The sequence below is a fragment of the Caretta caretta genome, chromosome 9, assembly GCF_965140235.1.
Source record: "Caretta caretta isolate rCarCar2 chromosome 9, rCarCar1.hap1, whole genome shotgun sequence".
In the NCBI taxonomy this organism is placed as follows: Eukaryota; Metazoa; Chordata; order Testudines; family Cheloniidae; genus Caretta; species Caretta caretta.
Genome location: NC_134214.1, coordinates 28981078 through 28994848, shown reverse-complemented (window position 1 = coordinate 28994848; position 13771 = coordinate 28981078). Strand labels below are relative to the sequence as shown.

General features: G+C 38.4%; 1 protein-coding gene and 1 long non-coding RNA gene across 4 annotated transcripts in view; one reads left to right on the top strand and one right to left on the bottom strand.

Moving 5' to 3' along the window:
* The window catches only part of AGTR1 (angiotensin II receptor type 1), a 51648-nt gene extending 46544 nt beyond the window's left edge, over positions 1 to 5104 (top strand). For all 3 annotated transcript variants that reach the window (XM_075132189.1, XM_048865220.2, XM_048865219.2), the window contains exon 2: positions 2116 to 5104. In XM_075132189.1, coding sequence (XP_074988290.1) covers positions 2165 to 3244 — 1080 coding nt within the window. In that variant the 5' untranslated portion in view covers positions 2116 to 2164 and the 3' untranslated portion in view covers positions 3245 to 5104. The remainder of the gene's footprint in view (positions 1 to 2115) is intronic.
* Positions 2082 to 13771, bottom strand: part of LOC125642093 (uncharacterized) — a 138602-nt gene continuing 126912 nt past the window's right edge. Inside the window, exon 5 of the long non-coding RNA XR_012669883.1 lies at positions 2082 to 2144. This is a non-coding gene — a long non-coding RNA (uncharacterized LOC125642093). The remainder of the gene's footprint in view (positions 2145 to 13771) is intronic.

Below are 13771 nucleotides of genomic sequence, written 5' to 3'. Positions count from 1 at the left end.
GAATTTGTAAGAACACTTTGTGGGCTGAACCATCAGAAGGTGTAAGCAGGCATAGTTCCATTGAAATCCATGGAGCCATCACAATTTATAGCAGCTGAGGCTCTGGTCTTCTGGGTTTTGTGCATGTTCGGAGAGTTAGAAATGCTGGTAAACCTCTGAAGGCTGAAAAGCAAATCTCTTCAACACAATTCATATAGTTTGCCATGGCTTCCAGAGAGCAGCTAAACATATGTTGGGACAGATACAAAATTCTCACTGCATTTCAGAGTTGTTTATTTAGGTGGTTAAAATTCAATTTTTTCCCCATGACTGAACTGGAACAGAAAGCAAGGACATTTGGAACCATGGAAATTTACTATCTTTAGTATTTACTGCAGTGACATTAGAAAGATAGTGTCATAGAAATAAAGGAATCATTTATGCTAAATGAAAACTTTCCTTTTTATTTACAGAACCACAGAAAAATGTGGAATGCCGCTACACATCCTCTTTCTTTTCCCCATTTCTTTTGTATGCAATAAGGCAACTTATAAGTAATACTTTTCCATTTGAGTGTTGTCAGTTTCAGCCTGCTGTTCTCCACTAAAGACTGTGGTATATAAACCATACCTGCTGGTTTGCTTAGAGAAGCAGCTGACTTCCAGTTCTGGGGATGGGAAGAAAAAAATTTCCTGTCTGTAATTGGATACAATGGAGTGGAGTGGTTTTTACCTTCCAGAACAGTACTGACATTACCAGCAGGAGAGTGAGCTTGTGTGGGGGGGCGGGGGAAGGGGGGGATGAGAAAAACCTGGATTTGTGCTGGAAATGGCCCAAATTGATTATCATACACATTGTAAGGAGAGTGGTCACTTTAGATAAGCTATTACCAGCAGGAGAGTGGGGTGGGGAGAGGTATTTTTTCATGCTTTGTGTGTGTATATAAAAAGATCTTCTACACTTTCCACAGAATGCATCTGATGAAGTGAGCTGTAGCTCACGAAAGCTTATGCTCAAATAAATTGGTTAGTCTCTAAGGTGCCACAAGTATTCCTTTTCATTTTGGGCATTGTGTTTGTTCCTTGTTTGAGTTTTGCCTCATACTGTTTGTGGGCCAGTATTGAGGATTCCCTTAGCTGGGTTTGTTCTTTTGTTACGGCTTTGGTATTGGGCAGTGCATTGCAGAGGCTCAATCCAGTCCCACTGAAGTCCATGGAAAGATTCCTGTGGATTTCAACGAGAGTTGATCAGGCCCTTAATTCATTACCTGGCTTTAGATCTCATCCCAAATCAGAGAACAGGGCTGGGTGAGATACGTCATTGGCTCAATGAGAGAGCAAACGTGGGCAGGGAATTTAAATATCATACACAACTTGTATCATACTCCATATTTGGTCCTGTGCAGCAACACCTATATTCTACCTGTTCCAGGCACATCATTTCCACCTAGGTCCAATTACATAGAAATTCTCTGTGTGAATTTCCCACTGAAGTCAATAAGAGTTCCAGGCAAGAAACAACTACAGGATTGAGGCAGTTAATATCAATGGGAATTTTGTGCAAAGGCTCTGGGGAAAATAGACCTGTGAGTTTGTACTCCTAGAACAAACCACTGAATGTTTGCCTCCACCTGAAACAAACCAAAGGTCCTATCCCGACATCCATTTGTGCACTGAAATTCTGATTTCATAAAGAATGATGGCAAGATATGGCCAGGGGAGTGTAAAATGAAATAGAATAAATACAATGATAAGAGGTTAAAAAGAATTAAGGATTTTGGTAGTGTTAAATACATAAAATAAGCATGTATAGCCAGGGGTACATTAATACAAAGAGAAGACAGCACACATTGAGAGAAATATAAAGAACTGGAAAATGTTTGCCCATCAGTTTGCAATAGGAATTTTGCCTGAACAAGGGCTCGTTAAGGATTTGGCCTGTAACCCAGACTTCAACTGAATCAAATGAAGATGTTCAGTTAATGAAAAGTAGATTAATTTCTCACCTCCTCATTTCCTTAGAAGTGTAGTTAAAATTTCCTTCAGTGAACTGGATTCATCATTGCTACATAAGGTACAATCTTGAAATTTAATTGCAAAAAATCCTCACTCGTGATTTTTTTTCTTTTTCATCCAGATAAAGTTTATATTGTGCCTGAATCCAACCTGCAGCGGAAAAGATCAAGATGAGCCTTAATTCATCTACCGAAGAGACTGTTAAAAGAATCCATGTTGACTGCCCCGTTTCAGGAAGGCATGGCTATATATACATTATGGTTCCAACTGTTTACAGCATCATCTTTATTGTAGGCATATTTGGGAACAGTTTGGTGGTCATTGTTATTTGCTTCTACATGAAATTAAAGACTGTGGCTAGCATCTTTCTGTTGAATTTAGCCCTGGCTGACTTGTGTTTCCTAATGACTTTGCCACTGTGGGCAGCCTACACAGCCATGGAATACCACTGGCCTTTTGGCAACTGTTTATGTAAAATAGCATCAGCTGTGGTAAGTTTCAACCTGTATGCCAGTGTGTTTCTACTCACATGTCTTAGCATTGACCGTTACCTGGCTATAGTACATCCAATGAAGTCCCGACTTCGGCGCACCATGCTTGTTGCCAAAATAACTTGCATCGGCATCTGGCTGCTAGCAGGACTGGCTAGTTTGCCTGTCTTAATTCACCGTGATGTATTTTTTGTTGAGAATATGAATATGACAATTTGTGCTTTTCGGTACAAGACCCATAATACAACACTGCCTGTTGGGCTAGGTTTATCTAAGAACATGTTGGGTTTTTTAATTCCCTTTTTGATAATTTTAACAAGCTACACCTTAATCTGGAAGACGCTGAAGAAGGCTTACCAAATTCAGAAAAACAAGACCAGAAATGATGAGATTTTTAAGATGATTGTGGCAATAGTACTTTTCTTCTTCTTTTCCTGGATTCCTCATCAAGTGTTTACCTTTCTGGATGTATTAATCCAGCTACGTATCATAACAGATTGCCAAATTGTTGATGTTGTGGATACCGCTATGCCCTTCACTATCTGCATAGCTTACTTCAACAACTGCTTGAATCCCTTTCTTTATGGTTTTTTTGGAAAAAAGTTTAAAAAATATTTCCTGCAGCTACTAAAATACATTCCACCAAATGTCAGAGCACATCCAAGGCTAACAACAAAAATGAGCTCCCTTTCCTATCGACCATCAGAAAACTTAAGTTTATCCATGAAAAAGACTATTGGGTCTTTTGACATTGAGTGATGTCTTTCATGCTATATGCTTTAGAACAACCTTGTATATGAAATAGCAAGAGTGTCAAAGTTCACCCATAGTCCTGACCATCACAGCTTATTGCACATTACTTAAATGATCTACTAGATATCATCTTTGGAAGATTTAGAAGTGGCCTTTTATATTGTCAAGAGGACTGTTTGTTATTTTTATTTGAAGCAACCCAAGAAGATGGCAGTTGGGAGTCTTTTAGCATCCTGCCTCAGAGCTCAGAACTTTGGAAGAAGCGTACATGATGCTCCTGGAAAGATCTCAGAACTTAGGTTAAGGCATGATCATTTGTGAATTATATGAACTCTGCAGAAATTGCTTTCAACATACATAAGCAATTCTAAACTAACCATTTGGAATTGTTATACAAAGTGTTACGAGAGTCAAACAGAATGTTTGTTTTCTTTCACATTATATTTGGTGGGGATGGTGGAGAACAGAGTTACGTCTGAAATATGAAAAATATCCATTTTTCCTTGATACAAATATCACGTATCATTACATTTATAATAAGGTGAAAATAGATATATGCAGGTCTCATTCCCATCTCAGATTGAGATTTAAGGACTTCAAGACTGTGTTCACATACCTTTTTGCTATTATTCATTTTAAACATGGCAAAAGTTTATATCTGAAATAAAATGCAGTTTTATTTATTAAATATATATTTTTTATAAATCTATGTTTCTATTAGTTATATGTCATACAAGGAAACATTACTTTGTACACACACATTTTTATCAGTATGTTAAATGTAGGGTGGGTATTTTTATGGCCATAGTTTATATATTAACCAGTCTTACTTTCACTTGACCATGAATATCCCCTATTGACTTCAGTGGGATTACTCATGGAATAAAATTTTACTTTATATGAGTAAGAGAATCAGAATCTGCCCCATATTAGCAAAATATGGACATCCTGTGATAGAGATTGTTAGCAAGCTTCAAAGGATCAGCCAAAATTATTTTCATAGAATAATTACAGCACTAAATGAAAAATAAAACACATTAATTCAATCCACTCAGAACTTCCAAACTCCTAAAAATGTTCCATTTTCTTCAGTATTTCTGGACACGCAAAACTCCACAAAGCAAAAATGTAATACTTATTGGCAAATTCTGCTCTCAATCATAGAAATGAAAATGTAGGACTAAACTTTGCTCTCAACTTCTATATTTAAACCAAAGTAATTATGAGCAGAATTTGATCATGAAGGATATCCTGAAGGATATGGAATTATTCCCCTATTTACACCTGAATAACTGAGAACAAAATCTGGCCCAATAAAAAAAATATTTGCAGACAAATTCTTGCCAATAAACCTCTAACTTTTAAAATAATTTTCTCACTATAAAAGATATTTAAGCACTGGAACAGGTTACCTAAAGAGATTACAGAATGCCAGTCACTGAAGATTTTTAAGAACAGGTTAGATAAACAGTTGTCAGGGATAGTCTAGTTTCAGAGTAACAGCCGTGTTAGTCTGTATTCGCAAAAAGAAAAGGAGTACTTGTAGCACCTTAGAGACTAACCAATTTATTTGAGCATGAGCTTTCGTGAGCTACAGCTCACTTCATCAGATGTATACCGTGGAAACTGCAGCAGACTTTATATATACACAGAGAATATGAAACAATACCTCCTCCCACCCCACTGTCCTGCTGGTAATAGCTTATCTAAAGTGATCATCAGGTGGGCCATTTCCAGCACAAATCCAGGTTTTCTCACCCTCCACCCCCCCACACAAATTCACTCTCCTGCTGGTGCTAGCCCATCCAAAATGACAACTCTTTACATAATCAAGTCGGGCTATTTCCTGCATAAATCCAGGTTTTCTCACATCCCCCCCACCCCCATACACACACAAACTCATTCTCCTGCTGGAGCTATTACCAGCAGGAGAGTGAGTTTGTGTGTGTATGGGGGTGGGGGGGATGTGAGAAAACCTGGATCTATGCAGGAAATAGCCCGACTTGATTATGTAAAGAGTTGTCACTTTGGATGGGCTAGCACCAGCAGGAGAGTGAATTTGTGTGGGGGGGTGGAGGGTGAGAAAACCTGGATTTGTGCTGGAAATGGCCCACCTGATGATCACTTTAGATAAGCTATTACCAGCAGGACAGTGGGGTGGGAGGAGGTATTGTTTCATATTCTCTGTGTATATATAAAGTCTGCTGCAGTTTCCACGGTATACATCTGATGAAGTGAGCTGTAGCTCATGAAAGCTCATGCTCAAATAAATTGGTTAGTCTCTAAGGTGCTACAAGTACTCCTTTTCTTTTTAGGGATAGTCTAGGTATACTTAATGCTGTCTCAGTGAGGGAGATGGATTAAATGTCCTCTGGAGGTCCCTTCCAGCCCTACATTTCTAAGATTCTAGAATTCTAAATGAGAATAGTGACACCTCTTTGAGGAAACCTAAACTAATGATATAATCATATTTTCTTACCTCCTTTTTAATTCACCGAATAACTTTCCAGAAAACTTTGTTCAATTCTAATTCAAAATTGTCTAATGTCTCCAAAAGCAAATCATCCGTTTACAAAATAGTCTGGCAGAGAAAGATAAAAGTTTCAGAAAAAGTTCCTGATAATTTCAGATGAATGGTATAAAGAAATACATAACAGTGAGATTATTATCCTAAATGTAGTATTTTCACAAATTAGAGATGACACATTTAACTAGTTTTTGAGTCTGATTGTGAGTTGTAGGATTATCCCTAACTTCTGAATATAGATAGATATTATACACAGAGAAATATTATTCCAGGATTTATTTTCACTGTGGAAAATGAAAGGCACCATTATCGTTATTTATAATATTGATTTTAATATTAAAAGTATAGCTCAGAATTAGACAATGAAATATATGTAAATGATAATTACCTAAATAAACTTTCTACTTATGTATTTAATACCTTACATTTAGGCTAACTCTGCTCTCAGATATGTACATGATATTCAGTTAAAACCAAGGCGAGATACGTACCTGAAGGCAAAATTTGGTCCATTATACTTTGAATAGTATCCAAAGTAGTTGCATTGCATTAAATACAAAATAAGTTGAACCAGGAGTATTATATATATATATGCATTGATATTTAGGGCCTCATCTACCAGAGAGCATCCATCTTTCCCATTTGCAGGTTGGCTGGCTGTGAATGCTATCTGGTGGACCAGGCCTTATATGTATGTTGGACACTCATATATCAGCTTAAGATGAGAGAGGATCTCTCTGTCTTCTCATGCATGTGAAAGCCAATTCATCTTCCCATCTGGGGTATGAGTTCCATAGGAGTAACCACCTCACAGGCTGGCGAGTTTTATTTTTTAAATTATCTGGGGGAAAAAACAATTGTCTAACAGCAGAAAATGAACAGAGAGGTGCACTGGTCAGTGGTTTTGATCATTTTGGCCTCAGGGAAGCTTGTGGCTTAGTAACAAGTGCAGGAAAACTACTGCTCAGGGTTCTAAGCCTGTACAAATCCTGGAGGAAATAAGAGAGATGTGTACTTGGTGTGTGACTAGGGGAGAGGTAGAGAATGGGTGCACGTGGTGTGTTTTTAAAGAACAGCCAACCCCACATTGGTAATTAGAGGGAATGGGGGATTAATCTTTTGCTAAATAATTCTTTAGTCATGGCTTTTATTGGAGGAGAGGAAGAGAATAGGTGCTAAATGTGTGTGGTTCCTAGTCTAGCATTTGCAAAAACAAATTAACAGATGGTGGATAAGAAACCCAAATACTACAGATTAAAATTAAGAAATCTTAAAAAAAAAAGGAAGACCAAGCTTCCAAGTGTGCAGCCTCCAGGGACCCTAAGTGGAGGCAGCACTGCTAACTCTTTTAAAACACAGTCAGAAGAGTGGGAAGGACAATATGTGCAGTTCCCAGGCCCTCCGCAAAGCCACCAAATTGACATTTAAGGGCAGGCTCATCCCTGGTGCTAGTGCTATGGGCCGTTGCAGCAGCACAGAAGTGTTCTTGCTTCTGTGCCTCATACCTCCTAACCTGCCCTGGAATGCTCTCCACCAGCCAAGTCTTGGTCTCTTGCACACAGTCTGCCTGAACCAGCTATGTGTAAGGGGGGGAGCCAAGAGGGGGGGAAGAGAGACAGTTCTACTGCCGCAGTTCAGCTCTTTGCCTATGGTCAGAAGGAAGGAGTAAGATTTGGCTCCTTAGACACTTCGGATGACTCCCATTCACTTCAATGGGCCTTTAATCAGGCACATATAATTTGCCCTCAATATAAATACTAGTTATATAGGCCTAAGGAGAACAAACTCCTAAGGGCTTAATAAATACAGGGTTTAATAAATATACTGTACACATTGTCCATATGCGCTGGAAGAAGAACAGGAGACACTAGATGTGGTGTAATTAGGCCACAACTTTATTCTTAAATGTCTGGGAGTACCCAGCAGATAAAAGTGTACAGTGTAGGTAATTCCATAATCATTTCACTATGTACCCAGGGGGCTTCCATCAGCCTACCCCCTTACCCATCCTGGTCCCCAGCCAGCTGGCTGCTGGGACCTCACCAAAATGAGGGCTAGGGGGTGGCTATAAAGGAGGAGCCCCAAACACTTCCTGTTTCTGCTCTCTTAAATCCTTTACCAATCCACTTTATCTGATCCCTGTATCCATTCCCTAAGGAGTACTGGCAATGGACATCCGCCCAACCATGTGAGGATGTGTGATATTATAGCCTAACTCCCATTTCATGTTTGCCCCAACTAAGCCCCCTAAAACTCGCTGTGGGGAAGGTGGAAAAACCCCACTTCACCTTGGCCAATCTGGCAGTGAAGGAAAAATTTCTTCCCAGCACCCCAAGAAAGGAGCAAATAACACAATACCCACAGCAAAGCCTGACAAAACCTGGGATTTCACTACTTCCACAGATAGGTGCTGCTCCGTCTGGTTCAGGTAAAAGAGGGCTTTTCCTGCAGCAGCATGGACCTTTAGAGTCCCCCCTGTTTTCTGGTAAACCTGGGAGGGATGGATCAACATCCCCATGCTGACCTGGTCATCAGCTGCAGCAAAGTCATTCCCTGGCTCTCTAGCCCTTACAGGGGCACACACCTTTTCCAACAAGCCAGCCAAAGGTGCCCACAGCTTAATGTGTGAGGAGGTCATTATAATGTGCTATTTTAAAATAGATGCATTTATAGATCACCTTTCATCCTGAGACGGGCCAAAGCACTTTACCAACTATGAATCTGTCTCTATACTTTTCTCTGTTAGTATGGGCAACTCCTGCAGATGTTAATGGAGTCTGTAGCTGTGAATCAAGGACAGTGTACAGCCCTAAATACAGGAATTGCTTCACCCACTCCTGTCACTTCACACATATATGCTGTTGCCATGTTTGAATGAATATTTTGTATTTCCTTTCTGCTGGCAGAATCATGTTTAAGCAATAGTATACCTGAGATGTGCATTATATTTATTTCTATTTATTGTGTAATAGTACTTTATACAACTCATGTTTCATACTGAACATCCTCCTAGCTTGTACTTTTTGTTCTGATGCTTCATCATATACATGCGCACTTACTGGGCTAAATTCCCATGAAGACAATAGAGTTATATCAGGGATGAATCTGGCGCATTATCTTAATGATTTCTGTTTTACAGTGTTCATCAAGATACTGCAGAGTGATTATGCCAAAAGGCTTTTCTGATTTTCCAGAATTATCATTTTGTTAAGATTCTCATCATGTACTTGAAATTCTGGCAGCATCAGTGGCTGTGTATGTGATTCCCAGGTTTTTCTCTTTTCCTTGTGTAGCTCCAGTAATGATTTGTTTCTCATCTAATGTGACTTCTGTCAAAAAATACTGTATATTACAATTGTACATGCTGATGTTCCCCAAGATAAGTTTTGCAAAGGAAAGAGGGCCAAATGTCAGAAACCCTGAAAAAAAAAACCCTACAAAGTGGGAGGTTTCTTATATTGAAAATTTTCATCATTGGAGTTTGTAGAAAGTTGTTTTTAGTATGTGATGTTATAACACGAAACACAAAATCCGTTCATTGTGTTAGTAATAGCTAGAAAAAGTTTTGAAAGGCATATCTTTGAAAACAGCATAACCGGATCCAGCTATACAATATCTATCTATCCTCATCAAGCCATTGTTATCCCACTGCAAGGCCAAGGTCTCCTCAACGCTGTTCCTCTACATCATGCTGAAGGGCTTGGCAAAAACCCCATGACACCTGAGGGTGCAAGCTGACGAGGCTGTGTTATCAATCATCAAGTCTGTTTCCCCAGCAACCTTGCTACCAACCCTGAACTAGCACATTGCTAATCCCAATGGCAAGAGTTGTCAGGCTCATTGCCATTGACGGACGCCTTAGGTCCAAGCCATGTGTATACACTCATTCCGATCGTTTTGGGGGGGATAACATGAATTTAAAGCAGTGTAGCAGTGAGTAATGATAACCGTAGTGGCTAGTATGGTGTCCTATAACTTTAAATATACGTTTAAAAAAACTAAGCAACAAGATTTAAATGTAGAATGTTTTCTGCAGTGGTTTTGTGGAGATAATTTGTAAAATGGTGAATGTTAACTGTTTGTTGCTTTTTTAGAAATAACTTTAAATTTCATAAGCCTTCTTGTGTAACTTTATTACTCTTGTATGGGATAAGAGTTGCTTCTGTTGTCTTTATTATGAACAATAATGCCTGGGTCATCATTTAATAGATAATGTTTTTCATAGGGGCAGCTTTCCTGTTATGTTGGCCAGTTGGGAGTGACAGTTAAAATGTTTCCATTTTATTACAAATACTCAAGAAGTATTAGAGTTATGATGAAAAACTGAAAACTAGAGAAAGTGGCAAATATAATGGCAGTTTGAATGAAATGTTAGCTCTGGTCCTCAATCACTACCAATCATACCAAAGTTCTCATAATTAATACTATACTGCGTTCATTTGTGCTCCAGGGAGGGTCTGATCCAATTTCCTTTGAAATAAATGCAAAGACTCTGTGTGACTTCATTGTAAATTGGATTAGGCACCAGACTCCATGGAGTGTTTATTTGCAGAAAGAATGCAGGATTGGGCCGAAAGACAGTGCTCAGAACTTCTAGGCTGAAATCAAATGGCACAACTCTCATCCATGTTTTGAACTCTAAAAACCATGCAAATCCTTAGCTGTGCTCACCCTGTAGGCATAGCCTTGTAGAGCTTTCCACACTGTAGAAAACAGGAGGAGGATTATAGTAGATCTGGGCCTGTACATTTTTATTTAACTTGCTTAGTCTCTATGTACTTTAATTATCCCTATTTTTATTTGTATTGTGGTAATGCCCAGAGGCCCGTCAGGATCAGGGCCCATTTTAATAGGAGGCATACAAACACATGAGAAGACACAATCCCTGCCTATAGGAGCTTACAGTCTAACTGGGGGAGAATATTGGCAATAGCTAGAAACCAACTGAATAAAGATTATTTATTTCTGACAAAAGTGCAAAAATTTCAAAATCATTTTCATCCCACAGGTTTTAAAAAAAGAGCAATTTTTCCATTTATTCTACATTTTAAATCCAAAAATTGTAACAAAATATTTCAAATTGGTCCTTCTGCCCCTTTTTCTCCCTTTGCCACTAAAAAAGGGGAAAAACAGAATACTGTAAAGGTTTTAATTTGGTGCTTTCTTGGGGTGGGGGGGACAATGTTTCCCATGCACACAAAAAGTTTCCCCAAAATTTTCATAAAAACAGACTTTTTAATATAAACACTCTCACACAATAAATAAAATAAAAAAATCTTTGGGCCAGAACATTTGGGATGGATCTATTAGTGGCTAGTTGCCACTGCTTGGCAGCTCTTTCATAGAAAGAAGTTGCCTTTTTTCCCTTAAGAACCCAATAGAGAAGTGGTTTTCAACCTGTGGTCTGGGGGCCATGAGGGGGTCCCCAGACTACATCTAAGGGTCCATAAAAGGGGGACTATGAAAATAAAAAATTTCAGAGCCCAGAAAAGGCATTCCATTTTTCCAGTCAATCAAAAGCATGTGAATATCCCCATCCACAGGTCAAAACCCAGAAGTGTTGTCATTACCATAGGGCACAAAAATGTGGGCTCCTTTCTCATGCTGCATCCAATGCTGTACTGAGCATGTGCAACATTTATCGTTTAATTCTGTTCTGTCAGTTTTCAGAAATTGTTCAGGGGTCCACAAATGAAAAAAAAGGTTGAAAACCACTGCAAGAGATCATTTTATAGCCACGAAAAGCTAGAATATACTGCTCTCAGCAATGTGTATTAGCTATGCGTAAATAACCTGAGATCACATATTCCTTAGTTCATTACACAAAAGATATACACCTACTATATATAAAATATATACATAGAAAAAAAACAAATCAAAGCTGAAGATGAGTCTATATATTTATTTTTGTAACTTTGAATGTAATTTTTCACTGTGAAAAATAATCAGGTAAGCCAACAATGTTTAAACACACCCCCATCCCCTCACTGTGTACACTGTATGACCACCAAGAAAGAATGTAAATGACCTGCAGTGTACCCTTCAGTGATATGGTATAAACAGATTTTATTATGTGTACATTTTAGACAATAAAATATATTAATTTTGAAACTTTTTAAAGAAGCTGGCTCAGGTGATTACTTTAGTATGAATGTCCAGAAAAATACAGAAAAGATAGTGTGTATTTTCCCATATTATACACAGTTCCGTATGATATTACAAAGCTTCTCTGTGCTTTCCATATGGAAATTATATATATCTGATATTTATAAATGGAGTAGTTTCATAGAATCATGGAATATCAGGATTGGAAGGGACCTCAGGAGGTCATCTAGTCCAACCCCCTGTTCAAAGCAAGACCAATCCCCAACTAAATCATCCCAGCCAGGGCTGTGTCAAGCCTGACCTTGGGGTATTTATACTAACTTTGATTATTACCTATTTTATCTATTATCCCTGATGTTTCATTCTTTTAATCTTTACATGAGAGTTGAACAGCGGATGTGTTTATTGCATAATCATTAAATAGATATTAGATATTTTGATAGATTTTTTTCAAACTAGTAATACATGACTATCAATATTTTGAGAGGAATCCAGTAGCAATTATACTACTAGTCTCAGAAATAGTAAATGGTTTTTCACAAAAGGTTTTCCCTCAAGTTTAAGCTGTCAGAAACATTAAAACAACCTCAGCCGCACTTAAACTAAGCATTAGTTCAAGTTAATCTTCAGTTCATAACCAGTGGTGGTTTGTTCAAGTTTTGTTTGCCTATGATGTCTAATGCAGGTGTTCAGCTTCAGCAGGATATTTGTGAACCTACTGAGGCTACTATTTGACAGTACAAACTAGGAGACAAGACACTTGGGCTCTGAATGGCTCAGCCGCTGACTCTGGTAGGGCTCACTGCACAGGTAGGCATGATTACTGCACAGGTAGGCATATCTGAGCTAGCTTTGATTGAGATAGCTCACTAAAAATAGCAAGGTAGCCATGGCAGCTTGAACTGCAACTCAGGCTAGCTATTTGAGTACAATCCCACCTGAGATCCTAGGCAAACAAATGGGCAGCTAACATGATGCCACAGCTACACTACACTACTTTTAGCAAGCTAGCTCAGTCAGCCAGCTCTGGTATGCTTAAGCGTGTTGTCCCGACTGTGGGGTAGACATACCTTATGTGACCTTGGGAGAGTCTCTTTACCTCTCTGTGACTTGTTTACCCATCCAAAAAAAAAATCATACTGCTTTAAAAATATGAAGCCTCTCAATACCAGTGTGATATCTTTGGTTGAACAGTGCTACAGAGAATCAGTTTAAATAAGTCCCAGTATATGTAACAAAACAAAACAAAAGAATGCTGGGTTACAATTGGAAATGCAAATTGTCTACTCTACAATATATACTCTTAAAGGTTAGGAAACAATAATGTGATTTTTACATTGCCGATGATTTTGGTTTGTAAATTAGTTTACATGATAGACTATAAATGCTTATTAAACTCAGTGAGACTACTCAGGTGCATAAAGTTAAGAATGTGCCTAAGAGTTTGCAGGATCAGGGCCAAAAAGAAACCTTAAAATTCAGGTTTGTGATCAGTACATTACCTTTTGCCTTTATGTGAACCAGTGAACTATGGTATTGTCATAATGTTACAAAAATAATATGGTACATTTAAAAAAATCTTAAGTTGTGTTCTTCAATTTTGACCCACTCTCCAATGGAACGCTGCAAACTTTAAATAAGTTACAGTCAAGGGACACATTTTTCACCCTGCATTTTACTGCTTATCTTGGGGCTGGTTTAGGGTCAAATTCTCTGAAAAATTAACTTAACCATTGACTTAAAGTTACACTATCAAAGAATCTGGCCCATTGTATTTCTGTAAAATAAGTGGTAATGGTAAAGTAGAAGAGCAGCTCTCTTCTGTGTTACCATTTTGTTGATAATGTGTCTGTGCAACAGAGGAGGCTAGCAGTATTTTGTCAAATCTAGGACTCCATAAA